This window comes from Octopus sinensis, linkage group LG9 (assembly GCF_006345805.1).
Source record: "Octopus sinensis linkage group LG9, ASM634580v1, whole genome shotgun sequence".
Taxonomy (NCBI): domain Eukaryota; kingdom Metazoa; phylum Mollusca; class Cephalopoda; order Octopoda; family Octopodidae; genus Octopus; species Octopus sinensis.
Window position 1 is genome coordinate 15,888,149 of NC_043005.1, and position 25,007 is coordinate 15,913,155.

The following is a 25,007-nucleotide window of genomic DNA, read 5'->3' on the forward strand; positions in this document are numbered from 1 at the left end:
ATTCTGGAAAGTGGTTGGAATTAGGAAGGGCATCTAGTCATAGAAATCATACCAAATTAGACTTCAGTACTTGATTCAGTCCTCTGGCTTATCTTATTGACTCATGTCAAACTCTTGAAACCAGGCATAAAAATGAGACATTAAATAATGATGATGATGATGATATATATATATATATATATATATAGAAATATATATAATATTTAAGGTCATCATCATCATCATTTTATGTCTGCTTTCCATACTGGTGTGGGTTGAACAATTCAATATGGTCTAAGTCAGTTCTTATTAAGAACCTCTACTCTCTTAGACATGATGAAGGACCATGCTTTGCTCATGTAATTTGTTTAGATTTGGTCTTTATTGCTGGATGTTCAAAGAAAAACATAAGTGCTTGTCAATTCTTATTGGGTGTCACTGCGCTTATAGGAAGCCCACATCTAAATTATATTTCAATTTTGGTTTGGTTTCTATGACTGGGTACCCTAAGAAAAATATAAAGTGTTGCTCCCATTGAGTTGAAGATATGTAGAGGAGAGGACAAAAGTGATAAGACTAGCATAAGGCCTGCAAGATTAACCCTGCATAAACAGGGAAACTGTCTTAAAATGTTTATTGTAGCTGTATTGTTGTTTTTGTCAAAAGTGGTATGCAGCGACATAATAAATTTACTACTTACATAATATACCCTGTAATTCGTTTCATATGTACTTTCACCAGATCCATCATCTGGAACCTAGAAAGGAGAAAGATAAAATATAATAAAAAATAAATATAATAAAATATAGAAAATATAGAAATAATATAAGCAAATGTCAACTTAATGCGAAATAATAATTCAATAATAAATATCTATACTGTGTGACATTAATACGTGAGGTTGTGATATTCATAATTTCTCAATGATGGTAGAAATGTGGGCTTTAGTTTTTAATTTAAAAAAAATCTTTTTGTAATACAAAACAGTCACACAGTTGACATCACATTATATTGAATTTTAGTTTTAGGGAAACTTAGCTACTAAGTCTAGCAGACTGAGCAGCCATTTAGACGTTTCCTTGTTAGCCCAGTGAAAATAAAGTGGAGGAGTCAGTTCAATTAGAACTCAGAACTAGAAGATATAAGACTCGCTGTTACTGTATATTCCATGTTCGTTATCCTTATTCCCTTACTGCACTCCATAAGTGGAGGCGCAATGGCCCAGTGGTTAGGGCAGCGGATCGCGGTTTCGATTCCCAGACCGGGCATTGTGAGTGTTTATTGAGCGAAAACACCTAAAAGCTCCACGAGGCTCCGGCAGGGATGGTGGTGATCCCTGCTGTACTCTTTCACCACAACTTTCTCTCACTCTTACTTCCTGTTTCTGTTGTACCTGTATTTCAAGGGGCCGGCCTTGTCACTCTCTGTGTCACGCTGAATATCCCCGAGAACTGTGTTAAGGGTGCACGTGTCTGTGGAGTGCTCAGCCACTTACACGTTAATTTCACGAGCAGGCTGTTCCGTTGATTCGGATCAACCAGAACCCTCGTCATCGTAACCGACGGAGTGCTTCCACTGCACTCCATGCAGCGAATCTCAGTACAGCGACAGAAGGAGTGAGATGCAAACCTATGGTGTATCTTGAGAATAGGGACTAGCTTGTAGATTGTTCAAAGACATTCATTCTAATGGTCATTAACAATGTTGCAGGCCTGTCCTGTTAGAGCTGATGAGCAAAAGGAACTGACTGAGCAGACCTATGATCAGATATTCAGCCAGAGCATCTTTTTGATCTAAGGTGTCTAAGACTATATTAATTTAATGACATTTCTTTGGAAAAGAATATAAGGTGCAATTTGAAAGAGATTTGGCTGTTATTTTTAGTTAGCTTGTGGATGTGTCTCAATATGTGTGTGTAGTTATGTGCTTAAATAACAATGTGGTATAGATATAAATGAGACGGCGAGCTGGCAGAAACGTTAGCACGCCGGGCGAAATGCTTAGCGGTATTTTGTCTGCGTTACGTTGTGAGTTCAAATTCCGCCGAGGTCGACTTTGCCTTTCATCCTTTCGGGGTCGATAAATTAAGTACCAGTTACGCACTGGGGTCGGTGTAATCGACTTAATACCTATGTCTGTCCTTGTTTGTCCCCTCTGTGTTTAGCCCCTTGTGGGTAATAAAGAATTAGGTATAGATATAAACGAGACAATGTGTTAACAGTGCACATTCTGAATATTTGCAGCTGGTTTGATGCACAATTTTAGGAGGATGAATGATGTAGAAACTGTAAGGAATCTCTGTAAGTTTTCTGAATCAATTGTCAACTTACCGAAACCACATTAGTAGTTGCAGCATTTGCACCAGCTGCTTCAATGTCTGTTGAGATACCAAAGCTGCGACTTTGAAAGGCTCTATTGCAGCTTGGACAGTAGTATTGACAGTGGTCGTAGGCAGCTGCAGAATCATTGACGATCAACAAATCTTGAATGGCTCCCTGTATAAAAAAGAGAATAATTTTAGTCAAAAGCAACCATGAAAAATATAATCATTACAATAAGGGAAAATAAAACCTGTATGACAGTTTTTACCTTTACTATTTTACTTTAACATTTAATGAAGCATTTCTAAATATTTGATCCTTAGAATATATCCACCGTTCATAGTTTGTCTAAATTTATCATAGTTCAGTGACTGTGGCTTTAGAGTTTTGCCAACAACAGCTTGTAGTGGAGGTGCAATGGCCCAGTGGTTAGGGCAGCGGACTCGCGGTTGTAAGAACGTGGTTTCGATTCTCAGACCGGGCATTGTGAGTGTTTATTGAGCAAAAAACACCTAAGCTCCATGAAGCTCCAGCAGGGAAGGGTGGTGAACCCTGCTGTACTCTTTCACCACAACTTTCTCTCACTCTTTCTTCTTACTTCTGCCACAAAGCAGAGGAACCATGGTGTAACCCACTATGGTGTGGTAAACTTTCAGACTCTAGTCTAGATTGCGAATCCTCTGTAGTCCAGGATGGGTCAGCTCTCCACCCAATTAAAAGCCACTGATTACAGAATGAGGATAACAACGTAGCTTTCCGGCCCGTGCAACCGCCAGTCTATCGCGTGTGGTGGGTGGATCTCAATGGATTACATTTGACAGAGTAATCTGAATGACAAAAGGTTAAACCGGATATATCCTGCCCGAATATTCTGTCAGTTTTAAGCTCAAACTGAATAGATCTGATCTCTCACACCTACCCTACAATGTTTCTCTACAAATAAACAGCCACATCCTAGAAGTCTCAAAGCTATGAGATAATACATGATTAATTCAAAACGAAGTGAATAAATAAGGATTAGCTTTTAATAGGATAATCCAAATGCAAAAGGGACAAAGGGATATACAACTTACACTGTAGTATTCACTTTCTAGCAGTTGGTTACCAATAACAACCAAACCATGATGGTCAAGATTGGACTTTCGTGGCAAGTGGAAAGTCTTGTCCTGTTCACAGTCGAAGATGAATGTGACAGCATCACCTTTCACACTGAATCCGATACGATGCCATCTGGAAGCAGAAAGGATTGGTTTATTGTGTGTTTCAAATATTTGGGACTTAATGGTATATTGTGTTATTGAGTACGAGCTGGTTTGCTTTGTATATGTTCCAATAAATGCAAGTATGTGTTCCATTCCTTCAGTGGTGTGTTTATGTCAATGAATCTGTGTGTGTGTGTGTGTGTGTGTGTGTGTGTGTGTGTGCATACATGTGCTTGTGTCTAAGCATGTTGGTGTTTATGCGTATGCATATATGTGTGTTTCATTCCCAAGGGCGGCAAGCTGGCAGAAACGTTAGCACGCCGGGCGAAATGCGTAGCCGTATTTCGTCTGTCGTTACATTCTGAGTTCAAATTCCGCCGAGGTCGACTTTGCCTTTCATCCTTTCGAGGTCGATAAATTAAGTACCAGTTACGCACTGGGGTCGATGTAATCGACTTAATCCCTTTGTCTGTCTTTGTTTGTCCCCTCTTTGTTTAGCCCCTTGTGGGTAGTAAAGAAATATATATGTGTGTGAATGTGTGTGTGTATGTTTGTGTGTGTGTGTGTGTGTGTGTGCATGCATACATGTACTTGTGTCGAAGCATGTGGGTGTTTATGTGTATGCATATGTGTGAATGTGTGTATATACATGTTTGAATGCGTATGCATGAATGCATGTGTGTGTGTAAATTAACAGAAGCATTATGTAATAAGAAGATATTTAGGTTCAGAGAGAGAGAGAGAGACAAAGCATAGAGAGAGTGAAAAATGAGAAAAGAGAGAGAGAGAGAAGGGTTAGAGAGAATGAAAGTGGGAAGGTAGTTGAGAAAGAAAGGGAGAGGAGACCTCAATATTGATCTGATATTTCGTTTATTGACATAAAATAATGAAAAACTGAAGTTAATTTCAATGGGCATTGAACTTGGCTTCCAGTCAACCAGAATGAATAGGGCAAGAAACCCTTGAATGATGCCCAAATAACTTTACCAAATGACCATCTTTAATTAGTACTACATGTCAATTTTTACATTACCTGTATATATACTTCAGGCTAGAGATTTCAGTTTTGTTTCAAAAGTGACTCAGATGCATAGTAGTGATAAGCTACAAATACTGTGAAATACATATCTACCTCTCTCTCGTGGTCACTTCTGGAATGGTTTCATTTCACCTAGCTCTGAAGTATATTGATTTTTAACAATCCACATCCTTAAAGGAATTTTTCCAGGACAAAAGGCAGCGAGCTGTCAGAAACGTTAGCACGCCGGGTGAAATGCGTAGCCGTATTTCGTCTGCCGTTAGGTTCTGAGTTCAAATTCCGCCAAAGGCAGCTTTGCTTTTCATCCTTTCGGGGGTCGATAAATTAAGTACCAGTTACGCACTGGGGTCGATGTAATCGACTTAATCCATTTGTATGTCCTTGTTTGTCCCCTCTGTATTTAACCCCTTGTGGGTAGTAAAGAAATAGGAATTTTTCCAGGACAATGAACTGCAGTTTTAAACAACACTCATATTCCAAGTATGTGGTACTGATAATATTTATGTTATATATCTGCTTCTGTGACATAATCCTAATTTATTCTAAATATGGTCCTTAATTTTAAGACAATAGGGAAAATATTAAGATGTTTCAGCTGTTTTGCTGTTATCAAAACAAGAGTATATACAAGCTTACACTCATTAGTTTAGTAATAATACAACAGTCCCAATTGAACAAACCTATGACTAAACACATTCTAACTATGACCATTCCATCTTTTGGTACTACAAGGACAGTATTGTTCAATGTAGCCATCCATTAATGTGTTGAATGTGTGCATCCTTTTTTTAAGACAGCAGGGTACAATTAGAGAGATTTTAGCTGTTATTTCTAGTAGACCAAACAATAATGTAGAGTGACACTCGTTGAGTGTGGATTGGCTGGCAATGGTGATAATAAAGATGAAGAAATATGCCAAAAATGATGATAATATGATAAATGATTATGATTATAATTATAATCAACATTATAATTATGATTATTATAATGAGAATATTAATACTAATAATGCTGCTGCAGTTGATGATAATGGTGATGAGAGAATGCTTCAAAGAAACAATCAGGAAAACCATCACTTACTCGCCATCGGTCAGGTTAATCTTCAGAGTTGGATAATACTCAGGCTCTGGAGATTTCTCGGTGTCACTGTAAAGCAGTCGGATCTCAGAACCAACCTTCAGTGATAGCTGCTCCCTTGCATCATCATTGTGATAAAGTGTAAATAAATTAGCAGTGTTTCCAACATCAGCTTTGAATGTGGCTAAGATGGAAAAGTTTACTGGAAAACCTCCTGCAAAAGAGAGTAACAAAGATTTTGGTTATATTACAGATAAAGATTTACATTTTACTTGCTACATGGTTAATGTGATATAAAAGATTGAATAAAACCCAATATATATATTACTGGTACTTATTAAATTAACCTTGAAGTGATGAAAGATAAAGTTAAGTCTGGCAAGATTTGAATGGTGAAAGGAAATATGATAGTTTAAATATGTAATGCATCAGAACAGGTTTTCTTCTCATTCAGCAATTTTTACTGATTTATATTTGTGAAGGTGTGTAGCTTAGTGGTTAGGAGTATTGGGCTCACACTCATAAGGTCTCACTAGGAATATATATGTGTGTGTGTGCTTGTTTCTGTGTGTGAGTGTGCATGAGTGTATGTAAGTGTGTGTGTGTGTATATGTGTGTGTATGTGTGTAACAAGGAAGACACGTTCTTGTCTGTCTCCTGTCCAAGCTTGATTTACGTGTTTGCCACAATAACCTCGTTTAGGCTTAGCAGTCCTTCCTGTTTGTGTTACCTATTTTGACCCTCCGCAAAATTGCAAATTTTATTTAATTTGCTCTGCAGGAGCAACTGTTTTATCAAAAGCATATATTGTTGTTAAATGCTTGAAATATGAGACCAGAAAAACAGCCAACAACTGATGAACGGTCGTTCTTTATGTTGTTTACTTTGTTTTCCATTTGTGTCTTTCATTGTTTGAAAGAATAGTTCATGTTCCATGTATTCATGCTTCGTACTTTTTTGTTGTACACATTTCATGACGTCCTGTGTCCACACATGCATATATATATACATATATAGATGTATGTACATATACATATGTATATATGAATATATATATACATATATATATTATTTATATTATTTCATATATATAAATATATATATATATATATATACATATATGCACTTAGGTATACATGTGTGTTCATGTGTATAAATACATGTGTGTGCGTGTGTGTGTGTGTGTAATGAAAATATACATGAACATATGCTGATGGTATAAAGTGAGAGACAAATTAATGAGATTGAGTTCCCACCTGGTCTAGTTGTTAATTACATTTATATCTTTATCTGATTGGTTGACTTATTTTCATCATAAACTTTTAGTACACACACACATATATACACATACATACATGAATGCATATGGATATGCATGTGATTATGGATATTTGCACACACATGAGTATTATATATGTGTGTATGTGAGTGTTAGTGCTTATGTGTATATACTACTACATATGTATATAGTACTATATGTGTGTGTATATGTATATATATATATATATATATATATATATATATATATATATATATATATATATATATGAGATGCAGCATGGAATTTTGTCATTGAACAGGTCATAGTCCCAAAGTGACAAAAATATTTTGGAAAATTAAATTTAAATGTTGAAGTGAATCTAACGGTTTTTGTGTGCTTTTAAATGGCTTATAAACATCTTCCAAGCTGCAATTGTAAATATATATATATGTTGTGTGTGTATAATTAGATGTATGTCTGCTACTATTGAGTTTAGAGCCCAATATAGATTATCATCAGCCAGTCTGCTTCCAGTACAGTGGTTTGCTTCCAACTGTTCTTCGCACTTTACTGGTTGTGATTTACATGGAGTAAATGCAGGAGAATTATGATAAACACAAGTTTATATCATTAGTTGCATTTTACAATTGTGGTTGTTTGTAATATTTGATATGTAGTCCCAGACAAACACAAAATGATTATTGCATATATTTCTTGTATATATTGTTTAAATATATAGTATAGATGGGCTGGACATGTCGCCCGGTTCACCGATAATCGGTGGATGCACGCAGTTTTCGAGTGGTACCCGCGTGAGCGGAAAAGACCACCCGGAAGACCTCTACGACGGTGGAGTGACGATTTCAAGAGGACGATTGGGATCACGTGGATGAGAAAGGTGCGATCCAGAGAGGAGTGGACAGCGTGCTGTGACCAGCGGTGTCAAATGGACGCCTGACGGACTGGTCGGTCAAAGTGATCAAAGTGATATTGTTTAAATAACATATAAGCATGTAGAATTCAAGAACACATGAATAATATGATCGTAAAACAAAACTAATGCATTTAAACCAGATAAATTTCAGGGATAGATTAATTAACATTTTAAACATGACTGGTTGAGTGAGAGTGTGTATGAAAATTGCTAGCATAAGATTACTATGATCAAGATATAAAAAAATAATATAACATATGGTTTAGAAGCAGTGTCTTCTTAATAGTTTACCTTCATATAGAAAGGCTCATGTATTACTGCTAGTGTCCAGAGTTAAAATAAAATTACAAGCTAACATTGGGCCAATCTCATTAGGAATTTCATTATCTCCTTTATTCATTTATATAGCTCCAACTCCATTTGAAAATTTGCTGAATGAAACTACTGTAGTTATAACTGGTTCAAACAAACTATAAACTATCTATACAGTTTATAAAGAATTTAAGTGAATTGAGGAGCTTAGATAGAAAGACCAAAAAACTGCAAAACATATCTTGAAGCTATCATTCCAAAGCTGATATAGATAGAATATACTTATCCTATACACAAGAGGGATAAGACCTGATGCAAATAGAAAACTAGTACAAAATAACAACAGTAGAACAGGAAAACTAATTAGTGTTGAAAAATCCAACATTTTTCTTTATATATGGGAACAATAAATTATAAACTGAGAACTAACAACACTGAGGAGAAATATTAAGAAAAAGACAAAAAACTATAGAAAAATAACTACAACAACAATATAAAAAGAAAAAGTCAAAACAAGATTCCAAAATATTCTGTAAACGAACATAGAGGGTATAAATTCTCCATATCTCAAAAGACCTGACAGATGAAATAAGTCAGAATGAAAGCAAACAATGGTTCAAAAGTTCTGAACTAAAAGTATAAACAGAAGGTCAGGCTGTAGATAGGGATTATCTACCCATAAATAATAACAGGGTAAAATAAACTGGAAAAATATGTTAATGACAAGGGCAGGCCATGCAACCAGTACATTGAAACACCTACACCTACACCTACACTCGCCTCCTTATGAGAGCTCAAAATCTCTCGTGGAAGCGCCATCCAACCAAAATGCAAATATATGGGAAACTACCACCTGTGTCATCTCTTGTGAAAGGTAGGAGAGTCCAGTTTGCTGGACATTGTTGTAGAGCTGAAAACGAGGCAATTTCTACTCTTCTCCTCTGGAAGCCATCTACTCGCAATACCAGAGGGCGCACACTCTCCTACCCTGATGTAATCTCCAGGGATACAGGCATCCAGCAACAGGACCTCCGTAATGCTATGATGGACCGTGAAGTCTGGCGTAGCATGGTAAATTCCATTGTCTCGACCACAGTCGAACAATGATGATGACAATGAAACATCTAACCTCATCATTTCCAGCTGCTCAGTCTTTACCGATTCCCATTATATTCACAGGGATGGTCAAGTTGGCAAATACGTCCGCTAGGAAATATGTAGGTATGAGATACTTTGGCAGAACCATTTTGGTGCTGCATCTTTGGAACCACTGATTCAACACTGACTTATTTGACATCCAATGTTCCGATATTTTTTCTCATTCTCCTCCACCTCACACTCAGTTAATGGATGTGAGGAGAGGGTAAGTGTTTTATGTCAACCATGTTCAAATTAATAAATTATAATTATCCGAATCGTGGCCGATGCCGGCGCCGCCTCGACTGGCTTCCGTGCAGGTGGCACGTAAAAAGCACCATCCGAATCGTGGCCGAAGCCAGTGCCTCCTCGACTGGCTTCCATGCAGGTGGCATGTAAAAAGCACCCACTATACTCACGGAGTGGTTGGTGTTAGGAAGGGTATCCAGCTGTAGAAACATTGCCAGATAACACCGGAGCCTGGTGCAGCCTTCAACCCATGCTAGCATGGAGAACGGACGTTAAACGATGATAATGTCTTTCTCTCCCACTTCTTTCTCTCCCTTTCTATCTCTTTCTCACTCTTTTCATCTGCATTTGCATATGTCCCTGTGTGTCAGAATAACAGCTTGAATGACCAGTCAGCCATGCCGAACGAATCATCAGCATCCAAATGGCTGTGCCCAGTTGTCTCATTCCAGAAATATTTCAAGACTTTGATACGAAAATGTGTGAGAATGACATGGCCACAATATTCAGGACATGGTGCTTGGCTAGACTGACAAGGAAATGAGAACTGAGCCAACCCAACTATATATATATATACACACATACACACATACATGTATGTGTGTATATGTATAGCATTCACTGATCTATATCATCAAAGGGTATAAATATCAGTAAGAAAACAGACAAGCTGGTGCTTTGCAAACCATGTGTTTTGTGATGTTTGTTCTGAACTGATTTACAGGTACTTCCTTAACAATTTCTGCCATCAGAAATGCAATGAGTCAGTAATCTTCCAATAGAAACCAGTAATTGACAGAACCATTCTTTAGTGACAGTGATATGCAATAAATAACCATCTTGTGAATAACTACCAATAGAAAATTTGTTCTCATCTACATTGAGAAAATCATTAATTAATTAACGAGTCTTTAATGAGTATAAATGGAAGAAGTAAATGAAGAAAAGCTTGCCATACCTTTGAAGACATCCTCAGCTTTAACACTAAGCAAGTTGGAATCAGCACTAAAATAGTATGCCACATCAGGGACACCCTTCTCTGGATCACCCTTATCTGATTGTACCCGTTGTGGACAGAAGCCTGTATCAGCTACAATGTTGTCTGCTTTGCCAGTGTGACTTTGAATGTTCACTGCCTCGAGGAGATCAACGGAGCCTAGTAGGAACAAAGAAAGAAGAAAATGAAAGTTTGTTGTGGTAAATATATATATATATTATATATACATATAAAGATTGATAAAATTTGGTTTACGATAAAAATTTCAGATATTTGTCTTAAACATTCAGACAAGCAAATTCATAATTCAGATGTATAACATGAGATATTATTCCATTCAAATAACCACATATTTATATTAAGACATAGACGATAAAAATATAGAAATATAAGAGTATAAACATAAAAATATAAGGAGTAACATGAAATATATATATATATTATATATATATATATATATATATATAGATATAGGGAGAGTTCACAAAAAAAAAACAAAAGACAAAGAGAGTTCACAAAAAAAAAACAAACAGATGTATTAGTATAACACTGATGAATTGAAAAAGTCTTTTATGTTTTGAGCCTATGCTCTTCTACAGAAAAGGACACAGAAAAAAACAAGGAGAGAAAAAAATGTATACATATGTATATCAAAGAGAAAAAAACCAAAACTTTGGAATTAATTAAGGGATAATTGAAGTAGGATTAATGAGTAAAGTGTATGAATTTGTATATTTAACACTTTCATTACCATACATGAGGTTAGAAGGATTTCTTATATGTGATGTGAATATAAAGAGACTGAAGACTAAGAAAACTATTGATGGACAGTGTTAGTGTAAAGAAGTGAAAAGAAGTTGATAATAGATGTATAATAGAAGGTGTGTGAGTGTGAGTAACAACAATGATGAAAATGATGATGATGATGATGATGATGGCATTGTTAATGATGATACTGACAAAAATGTTAATGAAGAAGATGATTATTATGATGACAACGTTAATGATGACGATGGTGATGTTGACAATGATGACGACAATGATGATGATAATGAAGATGATGATGATGATGATGATGATGATGATTATGATGATGATGATGATGATGATGATGATGTTAATGGCTATGGAAATGGCAACAACAATGATGATGATGATGATGATGATGATGATGATGATGATGATGATGATGACAATTTTGTTCCAGACAAAATTTATATTTCAAAGTATCTGTTATGTTCAGTTTATATAGCATCAATGGTTAAGGAATATATTCTGGAGTTTTCCCGTTACTCTCTCAATCCATATTTGCCCATCACCTACATGCATCCACACTGTTCATTAATTTCTCCTTCCATCAGTAATCTACTTAAATACATAAGATTCCACCCCCTACACACAGACATACACACAAATATACATATATAAAAATAAAACATACACATATACACATACATTATATGTTCTATATTAAACACATACGCATACATTCTGAATTCATATTTGCCTTTCAACCTTTTGAAACCAATGAAATAAAATTAAGTATTGGGGTTGATGAAATCGACTGACCCCTCCCACTAAAATTGAGGGCCTTGTGCCAAATCAATAGTTATTGTCTGGTAAATTTAGTTTCTTTTTCAGTAATGTCCAAAACAATAGCATTTTGTTATTAGAATCTTCAGAATCCATAGATTCAATAATTAAATCCTCTAAACCCATAACCCAATTTAAAATAGATCTCTTAGCCTTTGGATGCTTTTAGCAGAATCTGTTCTGTTCTAAGCATTTGGAATCAGATCTCCATTTCAAAGATAATTCAATATTTAGCTGTTGCTAAGCCGGAGAGCTGGCAGAATTGTGAGCATGCCGGGCAAAATGCTTAGAGTATTTCGTCTGTCTTTAGGTTCTGAGTTCAAATTCCACTGAGGTTGACTTTGCCTTTCATTCTTTCGGGGGGTCAATAAATTAAGTACCAGTTGCATACTGGGGTCGAGCTAATTGACTGGCTCCCTCCCGCAAAATTTTGTGCCTTGTGCCTAAAGTAGAAGCGAATAATTAGATGTTGTTGCTTCTTACTGTATTAATTGAGATTTTTTTTTAAGTTGATAATTTTTTTTGTTTTTTATCGAGACACCATCCAGTCTGGCTGATTGCCCAGGCCAACCTGATTATCTCTCTCATCCCTCCCAATCTTCTATTAGTGTTTTTAGGTCAACCAGTGCAGTGAGAGAAATACCTCGATCATCAATAGATGTGGCTCACACTGATGATTATACTGAGCTATGGAAAGATTAGTTGGTCATTTAAGTTGGTAAATTCCTCATAAATATTCTTTTCTACTCTAGGCACAAGGTCCGAAATTTTAGTGGAGGGGGCCAGTCGAGTACATCAACCCCAGTATGCAACTGGTACTTAATTTATCAGTCCTGAAAAGATGAAAAGCAAAGTTGACCTAGGCGGAATTTGAACTCAGAATGTAAAGACAGACAAAATACTGCAAAGCATTTTGCCCAGTGTGCTAACATTTCTGCCAGCTTACTGCCTTAAATTCCTCATAAATATTAAGCTCACTTAATTATATAACTGCGAACTATAATGAGAAACTAATTCTTATGAAATACTGTTGCAGTTGTTCTGAAATAACACTGCATACTCCGCATCTATTTGTATTATGATATGGCTGGATAATAGTGAGTGATAAAATGGAGTGATGGGCAAACGACAGATTACTTGCTCACATTCAGTATTTGTTAAGTTGTATACATATAAATTTGCTGAAAATTTGTTAACTGAAACTAATATTCTGTTTGTGCTCATAAACAATAGCCATTATATATTATTGGTAGTTCCTTGCCTTCCATAACTATAACTAAGCTCCAAAAAAGAAAGTTCCTGCAATCATTATTCTAGAATTCTAGAATAAAAAGATCTAATTAACACAAGGAGAGATTAAATATTGTTGTTGTTTAGTTCCAGATTGATCTTGATTATCTTGTCTTTTCCTTGTTTTAGCCATAGTTTATGCAGTACTATTCCATTTTTCGCTCAAGATTAAAATGTTTTACAATTCTGCATGGAAAAATTTAAACTAAAATACACCCACCCACTCAAAACAAACAAAGCAAAAAAAAAATTAAAATTAAAAAGTAAAACCAAAAATGGCCCAGCAGATTCCAACATTGAAAAATTCAAAAACTTAAAGAGAGATCTGTACTTAGATTAACAAATAAGATCTTGGAATATAAACATTAAAATCAAAGAAGAGAAGTAATGGTCTTTGTTGGCAAGAGGTAAAAAGGAAGAAGAATAATCTTTTATAAAATTTTAAAAAAATAAGAGCTAAATTCATGGCACACCCCACCTCCTATTCCATTGCATAATTAGAAGAAATATTCAAAGCCGATATCAAACCAAAATGGTAATTATTGAAATCAGAAGGAATTTTTTCCTCTATGTGTGTGATAGTTCTTTTGCACTACTAGTTATATATTTTTATATTTTTCATTATTAATTTAGCTGTCAGGGCAGCAAAGATTGCTCCAAGGTAGCTGTGGATGGTGAGGTACAAACCCTAGAAGGATCAGTGCTATCAGGTATAGTACTAGCAGGATACATACTGTGGTTCAATCGACCTTGGTTGGCTTACCTAGGTTAGGGTGTATGATTGTTGAAACACTTGAAACATCAGATAACGTCAGGGAATATGACTGAAGATGTGTCCAAGTGCATCATAGAATGATGTTTTGAAAAAATAGTTACTAATAAAGTAACTCTACCATTAAGAACTACAATAGCCATTACTGGCACTCTGTCAGTTACGTTGATGAGGGTTCCAGTTGATCCGATCAATGGAACAGCCTGCTTGTGAAATTAATGTGCAAATGGCTGAGTACTCCACAGACACGTGTACACTTAATGTAGTTGTCAGGGAGATTCAGGGTGACACAATGTGACAAGGCGGGTCCTTTGAAATACAGGTACTACTCATTTTTGCTAGCTGAGTGGACTGGAAGAACATGAAGTAAAGTGTCTTGCTCAAGGACACATGTCGTCCGGAATTGAACTCATGACCTTACAATCGTGAGCTGAATACCCTAACCACTAAGCCATGTGCCTTCACACTATAGCCATTAATACTGAATAAATAGTATTGCTGAATTGTTTGTTCTTTATGTTATAGCTTTGATGATGAATGGTGAAAAATTGCAATTAGAACCATTTCATGCTCCCTGTGGAAAAAAAAGCACTGAGTGCAAGGCAGTGGCAAAAGAAACTAATGATGTGAAAGACCCAGAAAACTGGTTCAGACATTTCGAGAAAGATGACACTAGCCTTGAAGATAAACCAAGGTCAGAGGGACCTTCTGTTGTGGCAGATGAAGCCTTGTTTGAAAGGGTTGAAAAACAGTCAAGCACAAACACCCATACATTGTTGACAGAACTTGGTCCTTTAACAAAGAACCATCAGTCAACACCTCCATAACTTGGCCTTGTAAACAGGCATTGTTGAGAAATTCCTCAGGAACTGACCAATGGCCGATCCCAATGACATGTGAACTTTTGCAAACAACTTGAAAAATTCACCTATTTACATAAACCTATTAAGAGAAGTCAGTGACTTTGTTCCAGTCAAACTTCAGAACCTGTAATCAAACAGAGGGTCATATTGTGTGTTTGGTGGAATTTCAAGAGTATTGCACTTTGAGCTCCTTCCAGATGGTGATCCTGTAAATTCTAACCTTGATGCTAGTGAGTATATGACACTTTGAAAGCCCACTACTCAGCATTGATCAGTTTAAGATGTGCACGTCTACAACATGACAATGCCCCAGCACACACTGCCAATGTCACCAAGTGCAAACTTGATGGACTTGTGGGACTAGACATGCTACCTCAAACTGTTTACAGTCCAGATTTTGCACCAACAGGTTACCAATTTTTCTGAGCCATGGTTCATTTCCTGTATGGAAATTCATGAGCAGGCTGTTCCATTGATTGGATCAACTGGGACCCTCGTCGTCACAACTGACGAGTGCTATGTCATATTTGTATGTATGCATTTGCTTGTATATTTGGATGTTTCTATAAGAATATATACAGAGACCCCCTTTGGTCATGACTGACCATGGGATTACACCTAGGAAGTTACCCTGCCAGGCATAAGTCCGGGCAAGGTTGTTTATAGAAGACCAGCAGTTGCACATACATACCTGCCTCCCCTCTCCACACCACTGGTTTTATCCAAGGGAAAGGCAAAGGCTGAAACAGCTTGGCACCTGTGATGTTGCAACTCATTTCTACAGCTGAGTGAACTGGAGCAATGTGAAATAAAGTGTTTTGCTCAAGAACACAGCATGCAGCCTGGTCCAGGAATCAAACTCACAACCTCACAATCATAAGCCCAATGCTCTAACCATTGAGCCATGCACCTTCACTATAAGAATATATACACACACAAGCACACACATATATATATACATACATGTGTGTATGTGTGTGTTCATATGTATATATGTAGTAGGTTAGTATATGTGTACATGTCTGCATATGAATGTTTCTTAATAGACATATGTATGTGTGTGGCATGTGTATGTGGGTATCTATGTGTGTGTGTGTGTGTGTGTGTGTGTGTATCTCACTGCTTGCTTAGATATTATTATTGGAATTTGGGGAATTCAGCCTCCCAGTATCTGTTATTTCTGCTAATCATAAAACTATGAACTAACAGAGGATGTGTTGTGAGGCAGGGAAAATTGAGGCAAACAAACTAATGAATAAATTAATTGACAAAGCATAACAACAATTGTTGTGAGGTTTTCAACCCAGGGCACCTCATAGTCAGTAATCCTGCTCTTTGAACCCACAGCTATTATGTTTTTTTTTAAAATATTTAATAACTTAGTATTTAATAAATTAAAGCTGGCAAAATCGTTAGCATGCCAGGTGAAATGCTTTGCAACATTTCGTCTGCTGCTATGCTCTGAGTTCAAATTATGCCAAGGTCGACTTTGGCTTTTATCCTTTTGGGGTTGATTAAATAAGTACCAGTTATGCACTGGAGTTGATGTAATCAACTTAATCCCTTTGTCCTTGTTTGTTCCCTCTGTGTTTGGCTCCTTGTGGGCAATAAAGAAATAAATATTTAATAACTTAATGTTACTGTTGTTGTTTAGCCTCTTACTGGTTCTGATATAAAAGACCTTTGAACTAAAGCATTCCAATTGTGACCATCCATCATATTTTTATAAGCAAAGTATTCTCAATACTACATTATATCCGAAGCATATTTTCTTTTAAAGAGAGATTGTGATTTAAGGAGGATCTTGCTACTATTTCTTGCAATTCAAATTACCACATGGAGGCTCCTTCTGTATTTGTGATAGCTGAGACAGTGTGTGTGCTTTTATTGTTGTTGGTATTATTATCATTTGAAGCAGTTTGATTTGGTCCCCTGCAGGCTTCTTACAGAAACTTGAAGTCGCTTGAGGTCAAATCAAACAGTTTTAAATAATAATAACTCTAACTAAACGTGTAGAGTGGCTCTTTCTTTCACTTGTTCCCTCACTTGTATGTATATATATATATATATATATATATATATATATATATGTATATATATATATTATAATAATAAAAGGGTAAAATTAATTAATCAATTAATAAATAATAATTTTACCAAGTAGCTCGGTATGTTAAAAGAACCATTAAACTTGTACGGTAAACTTGTACAGAATTCTATAATTACAAGTGGTGAAGCAAACTTTTGCTGAACCCTAATTATAATTATACTCATAATTATAGAATTCTGTATATAAATACATGGTAAATGAAAGAAGGAAGATAGAAGTTTTATTAATCACGACAATTGTTTCGACATGTCTAGTATCAGTCCCTCATGGGCGGAATACTTGGGGAGCATTCGACAATACAGCTGTATCTCTTTGGGTGATAAATAGATACAACCTGTTAAAATAACACTTCCGCAATGTATCTTCTCATTTTGTGTAAAGAAAAGCAGCAAATTAAAGGATATATCTTCATTTATATAATAATAAAAAATGCACCCTTTTTAAAGTGTAGATAGGCTCATGGGCCCAGTTTCGCGGTTTCTATGGCGTATGTGTTCCGCAGCTGGATGGGATGCCAGTCCATTGCAGCGTTACTCATTTTTGCCAGCTGAGTGGACTGGAGCAATGTGAAATGAAGTGTTTTGCTCAAGAACACAACGCGTCGCCCGATCCAGGAACCGAAACCACAATCTTACGATCATGATGCTGACACCCTAACCACTAAGCCACGCACCTCCACCTTCATTTATATAGAAGATCAAAAATAAAATAACAGATGCAAAAAAGAAACAAACACACAATACAGACAGATAGATAGGCACAGATGATGCTGTATCTTTGAGAATTTCCCTTTTCTAATCCTTAGTTTTAGATTCAGTCCTACCATGTGAAAGCTTGTCCATGTGTTTGTTTACAAAAGTCATGAGCTATGTACAAATACTGTTGATGTCACTTATCCTGTCAACAAATCTTGTGCTAGCTTTGCATCTTTGAAGAAGTTTGAAATAAGAGTTTTTTTTACTCAAAAAATAAGTGTGGGTTTATAATAGGAAGGGCATCTGGTTGTAAAACAATGTTTCAATTAAATATTTGTGTAACCCATACTAGCCTGGAAAAACTGATGTAAAATATGTATGCAAATATATTTACATAATATATATATACAGGACACCATGATAGATCGTTAGCCACTACACACATTTTTTTCTTTCCTTGTTTTTTCTGTGTACCTTTCTGTAGAAGAGCATAGGCTCGAAATATAAAAGACGTTTTCTATTCCTGAGTGCTATACAAATACATCTGTTTGTTTTGTGCACCGCCTGTCTTTGTCTTTTGTTTATTTTCATAAACTTTCCCTATATATATATAAATATACACGCGTGTGTGTGTATATATATATATATATATATAAATATACATGTGTGTGTATATATATATATATATATATATATATATGTATATACAGTATATACATATATATGTATATGAATGTTATATACGTATATTAATGTATGTGTGTATACAGAAATTTTTCTGTATTTGTATGTCTTTATGTTTACACCAAACTAAAAGCCAAATTTATTTATGTTACATTCCTTCATGTTCTTCAAACTTAATGGTTTGTTTACATCATTCAGTGTATTATATCTGGGGGTCAAAGCATTTAATAATCAACTAGTGTTTGTAGGTAACCTAATATTATACAGTTTACTGCTGTTAATAGCATATTTACTGTAAATCTGATGTGTAACTGTTTGAGCGTTTACTCTCTTTGAGTTATTCATGGGAAGAAGGTTTGTACCCATAATTCAGGCACTCCTAAATTGACTCTATTGATCTCCAATCTGAACATTTGTATATCAATAACTGTAGCTAAAACAGATGAAAAGGTAGAATCAGAGGCTTATTTTTAATGCATGCTATTGACTCTGTTAAGTATCAGATGGAAGCATTAAACTAAGTTACAAGGTGGATGTTTAGGTCCATGAAGTACTTAATTTCTTCCGCATGGAAAATAATGTTCCTAGACCATATCGACATCTTACCTAGAGATAGATTTATTTTTCAATCTCTTTATATTACTGAATCTAATGGACTTGTGAACTATAGAAGTCATAAAAAGAACAGATTGAAATAAAAATGAAACTGGAAGGGTCAACGGAGTCTAATAGACTCTCTCTCTTTACTCTTTTACTCTTTTACTCTTTTACTTGTTTCAGTCATTTGACTGCGGCCATGCTGGAGCACCGCCTTTAGTCGACCAAATCACCCCCGGGACTTATTCTTTGTAAGCCCAGTACTTATTCTATCGGTCTCTTTTGCTGAACCGCTAAGTGACGGGGACGTAAACACACCAGCATCGGTTGTCAAGCAATGCTAGGGGGACAAGCACAGACACACAAGCACACACACACACACACACACACATATATATATATATATACATATATACGACAAGCTTCTTTCAGTTTCCGTCTACCAAATCCATTCACAAGGCATTGGTCGGCCCGGGGCTATAGTAGAAGACACTTGCCCAAGATGCCACGCAGTGAGACTGAACCCGGAACCATGTGGTTGGTTAGCAAGCTACTTACCACACAGCCACTCCTGCGCCTAAATACTGTGAATAAATTTTGAATAAATTTTGAACTGTTCTTAACTGGAACAAAACTTGTGTTAAATGTACTTATTAATGAAAATAATATTTCAAAAATGTCAAAATAACTTATGAGGGCTGTAAATATCCCCTCATAAAAATAAACATAAAAACCTCAAAATATGGCAAGTTTTGATGATAAGATAGATGATGGCAGTTTATATTTTTCTTGTTGTTTGTGCTAATGAAGAATTCATCAGATTATATCTGATGACTGGAAGGTTTAGGATGGGAGTGGTGTGTAGAATATAAACTCGCTGATTCTGGCTTAAACCTAAATATCAGAGCATGATATGTTAGATGTGTTTTTGGAGATCAGTTGAAAATGTGAAAATGCCTGAGTATGGGTGATGAAGAGTTTAGAGTCAGTTTAATGAATAAAATAATAAAATGATGATGGTGGGTGTGAGAAGATAAACAACATCTAAAATTTATATACAAGATAATTTGACAACATAAAGTGGAAGGTTAGTAATACTGATGAGGCAAGAAGGCAGTAATTGATGCAGTGATGATGGTGATGGAAGTGAAAGGTGAGGGTAAGGAAAAGAGTGTAATGAAGAAATTGTAATTAAAGAGAAATGTACGTGCTTGCAATTAAAAAAAAAAAAATGTTACGGTACTATTTTAGTAATTTATTTAAATTTTACAATATTATTCAGAATAAGAAAGATAAGGAAAATATCTGGTCCCATCCACTTTTGTATTTATTTGTTTAAATAGAATTTTTGGAATGGCAAAGATTTGAGTTGTGCTTTAAATAGGGTTTTAAGTATTTTGAAAGCAAAAAAGATATGATAGTTGTCAGGAACTATTAAAAGTTTTAGTGCTAGAGGTTTCAGGGACTTTTTAAATATTTTTTAGTGTTTCATGTCTGACAAGGAATTGGTTGTTCCACAATTGAACCACTTTTCCCAATATGGTACTAATCTTGGTTTAATGGACTTACAGGAAAGAGAAGCAAAGCTGTCCATAAAGTGAATACTGAGGAGTAAACTCCTGATAAATTGCAGACAGGAATTTGTCTCCATTTTCAATTATAATCATTGCACTTACATTACAAAGGCCTTCAAAAAAGCATGAAACAACACTGAAAACTATTGAAGCATTCCCTATTGTTGGTGCCATTGTTATTACCAACTGTATATGTTTGTGTGTCTGTGTTTGTCTCCCTAACATCGCTTGACAACTGATTCTGGTGTGTTTACGCCCATGTAACTTAGCGGTTCAGCAAAAGAGACTTACAAAGAATAAGTCCTAGGGTCGATTTGCTCGACTAAAGGCGATGCTTCATCATGGCCGCAGTCAACTGACTGAAACAAGTAAAAGAGAGATCAGTTGGTGCTTTTTACGTGCCACTGGCACGGAAGCCAGTCAAGGTGGTGCTGGCATCGGCCACATTCTGATGATGCATTTTATGTGCCACCAGTACAGGTATCACAACTACAATTTCCATTTGATTTTAATTTTGATGTAAATGACCAGTAAAATGATTTATAATGTTGAAACAAGTTCTCAGGTCCTTGTACCTCCATCCATGTAAACTCACTTGTAAGACTACAAATATAATGCACAGACTATAACTGCTTGGGTTAAAGCATTGTTGGCATGGCAAAACCACTACATAATTCTATGCCAGTATTTGTTTCAGTCTACTACATTCTGAGTTCAAATCCTGCTGAGGTCTACATTGCCTTTCAACTATCTAGGGCTGATAAAATACAGTACTGTTCAAGTACTTGCGTCAGTATACACACACACATGCACATACATGCACATACATGCATACATACATACATACATACATACATATATACATACATACATTTATACACACATACATACATACATGCATACATACATGTATACATACATACATGAATACATACATATATACATACATACATACATACATACATAAATACATACAAACATACATTTATACACACATACATACATACTTACATACATACATGCATACATACATGTATACATACATACGTGAATACATGCATACATATGTACATTCATACATACATACATACATACACACATACATACACACATGTAGAGGCGCAATGGCCTAGTGGTTAGGGCAGCGGACTCGCGGTCGCAGGGTCGCGGTTTCGATTCTCAGACTGGGCGTTGTGTGTGTTTATTGAGCGAAAACACCTAAAAAGCTCTACGAGGCTCTGGCAGGGGGTGGTGATCCCTGCTGTACTCTTTCACCACAATGGCGGTGCCCCAGCATGGCCACAGCTCAAGAGCTGAAACTGGAAAAACAAAAACAAAACAAACATATATATGTGTGTGTGTGTGTATAATGTATGTGCATGTATGTTTTTGTGCTTGCCCCCCCCCCCCATCACCTGAGAACCGGTGTTGGTTTGTGTATGTGCGTATAACATAGAAACTTGGCCATAAAGCCTAATAAAAAAAAGTACAAAATTTTTAAAGAAATAAATACTGCGGGTGATTTATTCAATTGAATTCTTCAAGGTGGTGCAACAGCAGGGTCACAGTCCAATGAATGTAAAATGTAAAAAAATATTAAGGAAAAAGAATATTTGGCTACGTGTAGCATCAATAAATATGCTAGTAGCTGACATATCACACATTATACTAACAGAATAGTGACTCAGATAGCCGAAACTCTTCGAAGATGGGGATGTAGGGGAGAAAAAAGGAAAAGAAGAGGAAAACTGAAAACAACTGTATGTAATGATTTCTTTCATTGATGCAAAGAAAGCCCTATATTTTTGGAGGAGTACAATCATTTCTCACATTAATTAGCACTAGTAATTATAACGGACAAAGGTTTAGTTCATTGAACTGACCTCTCAATAAAACATCTGGTACAATTTTGATCTTTTAACATTTAAGCTGACCATATCTGGCCCAAATATTTTATCAGTTTTGTGTTTGAACCATCCATACAGGACCTCTCACACCTACCCTATAATGTAATTCTAAAAGAAACAACCACATCATTGAAATCTCAAAGGTACAAGATAATGTATGAGTAATTCAAAACAATGTGAATAAACAAACATTACATTTGACAGAGTGATTTGAATGCTAAAGGGTTAATTGACCTCAGAGAGAGGAAAATAACAGTCAACCCATTTCAGGATTTGTATTTAGAGTGTAAAGAACAGTAACCAATATCCAAGATAGTTCTTGCAAGTCTAAGTCCTTAAGCCTGTTATGGACACGTTTCTAACATTTGAGCTGCTAATATTTTCAATTAATTTACAAAATAACCATGTATATGGAGTGGGGTGATAGCATTTTAATTTATTACTTGTTCTGCTCCCACATCCAGTAGACCAGTGATCAAAAATGTTCCAAATATGACCATCCTATTTTTTTACAGACATAAATGTAATGGATCCATTTCCCCCCTTAACCCTTTCATTACTGTATTTATTTTGAGATGCTCTGTGTTTCTTTCAATTACTTTAAATATTACAAAGAATTTAGTAAAATAACTTAGTTATCATTCAGCTTGTGTTAGGAACATAAATTGTGACTAAGGTTTGGTGGAAGATTTTTATTCAAAACTTATGAAAATAAGACATTTGTATCCAGAGCCAGAGCCGGTTTCAGCCGGGTTGGTAACTAAAGGGTTAAAGACAATAAGATGTAATTTGAAGATTTGACTACTATTTCTAGTTGGCTGTTATATCACATAGAGAATTCTTTGTTAACTCATTATTTATTGATGTATTAAACTGGCATTTGGAACTTAACCAAAAAACTAATGTTTACTTACAGAAAGCTCACATCATCATATTTGCATTAAAACTATTTTGATCAAGATTTCAGTTTGAATATGAAAATCTTAATATGGGTGGTTTCACAGTTTTTTAATATCAAAGCAGCAGCAGACGCGGGAAGGGATGTATATTATTGAAAGAATTAATATACTATATGTTTTAATACTGCAATATAAAAGAGATTAACAAACTTGTTGTCAGGCATAAAGAAAGAAGAGGTCTTAGAAAAACAACAGTCAAGATAGTAGAACAAGTTTTAAATGTCATCCCAACATTAGTTATGTCCTGTAAGTGCAACTTCTGTTTTACATGCCGAATGATATTGTTACTGATAATATAATGTATTCTGGGTTAAATATAATAGAAAATAAGCTTTAGATTGTAGTGGGCGGAGTTTGATATCATGATGGGAGGAGCTCTGTGATGGTATTGGGTGGAGCTATTGGACTGTAAAGGGTGAAGGCTTTTACATTGTATTGGGAATGTTTGATATTGAGATGGGAAGAGCTCTCTGATTGTATTGGGTGGAGCTATTGGACTGTAAAGGGTGAAGACTTTTACATTGTATTGGGAATGTTTGATATTGAGATGGGAAGAGCTCTCTGATTGTATTGGGTGGAGCTATTGGACTGTAAAGGGTGAAGACTTTTACATTGTATTGGGAATGTTTGATATTGAGATGGGAAGAGCTCTCTGATTGTATTGGGTGGAGCTATTGGACTGTAAAGGGTGAAGACTTTTACATTGTATTGGGAATGTTTGATATTGAGATGGGAAGAGCTCTCTGATTGTATTGGGCGGAAAAGATGGATTTAGAGGGTGGAGCATTTGGATTGTACAGGGGAGCTTGCTTTTATGATGGGAGAAGTTTTGTGGGTGTAGTGGGTAGTCCAATTGGATTGTAGATGATGGAGACTTTTGGCTAGACAGGGTGGAGATTGATATTGCAATGAGAAGAGCCCTTGGGTTCTATTGGGTGAAGTTTTTAGAGTGAAGTAGGGAGAGATTTTGATTTATCAGGAATGACTTTAGGAATTGTAGTTGATGTCTCTGTGTTGTAATAGGCAGGGTTTTGTGAGTGCTGTAATTGGAGCCCCTCATTATAACTCGTTCTTTTCAATAGTGCAGTAAAAGAAGTCCTTACTATGATCCTCATTATCAATGTCATCATTATCGTCATTGCTATTGTCATCATCATCACTAGCAGGCTCAAAACAGTAGTAATAATAGTAATAATAATAATAAAATAATAATAATAATAATAAAATAATAATAATAATAATAATAATAGTAATAGTAGCAGCATCAGTGATTATTTGTGATGATGGTGATGGTGATGGTGATGACGAAGGTGATGGTGATATTGATGATGATAATGATGATGATGATGATGATGATGATGATGAGGATGATGATGATGATGATGATGATGATGATGTGAGGATGATGATGATGATGATGATGATGATGATAGCAGCAGCAGCAGCAGCAGTGGT

The 25,007-nt window shown here is 35.8% G+C and overlaps 1 protein-coding gene across 1 annotated transcript in view; it reads right to left on the minus strand.

The window, feature by feature from the left end:
- LOC115215509 (collagen alpha-1(I) chain) overlaps positions 1-25,007 on the minus strand; it is a 201,845-nt gene that overhangs the window by 109,422 nt on the left and 67,416 nt on the right. The window contains exons 2-6 of the mRNA XM_029784672.2: positions 10,470-10,667; positions 5,622-5,832; positions 3,374-3,530; positions 2,310-2,474; positions 680-736 (exon numbers count right to left, since the gene is read on the minus strand). Of these exons, the coding sequence (XP_029640532.1) occupies positions 680-736; positions 2,310-2,474; positions 3,374-3,530; positions 5,622-5,832; positions 10,470-10,667 (788 nt within the window). The remainder of the gene's footprint in view (positions 1-679; positions 737-2,309; positions 2,475-3,373; positions 3,531-5,621; positions 5,833-10,469; positions 10,668-25,007) is intronic.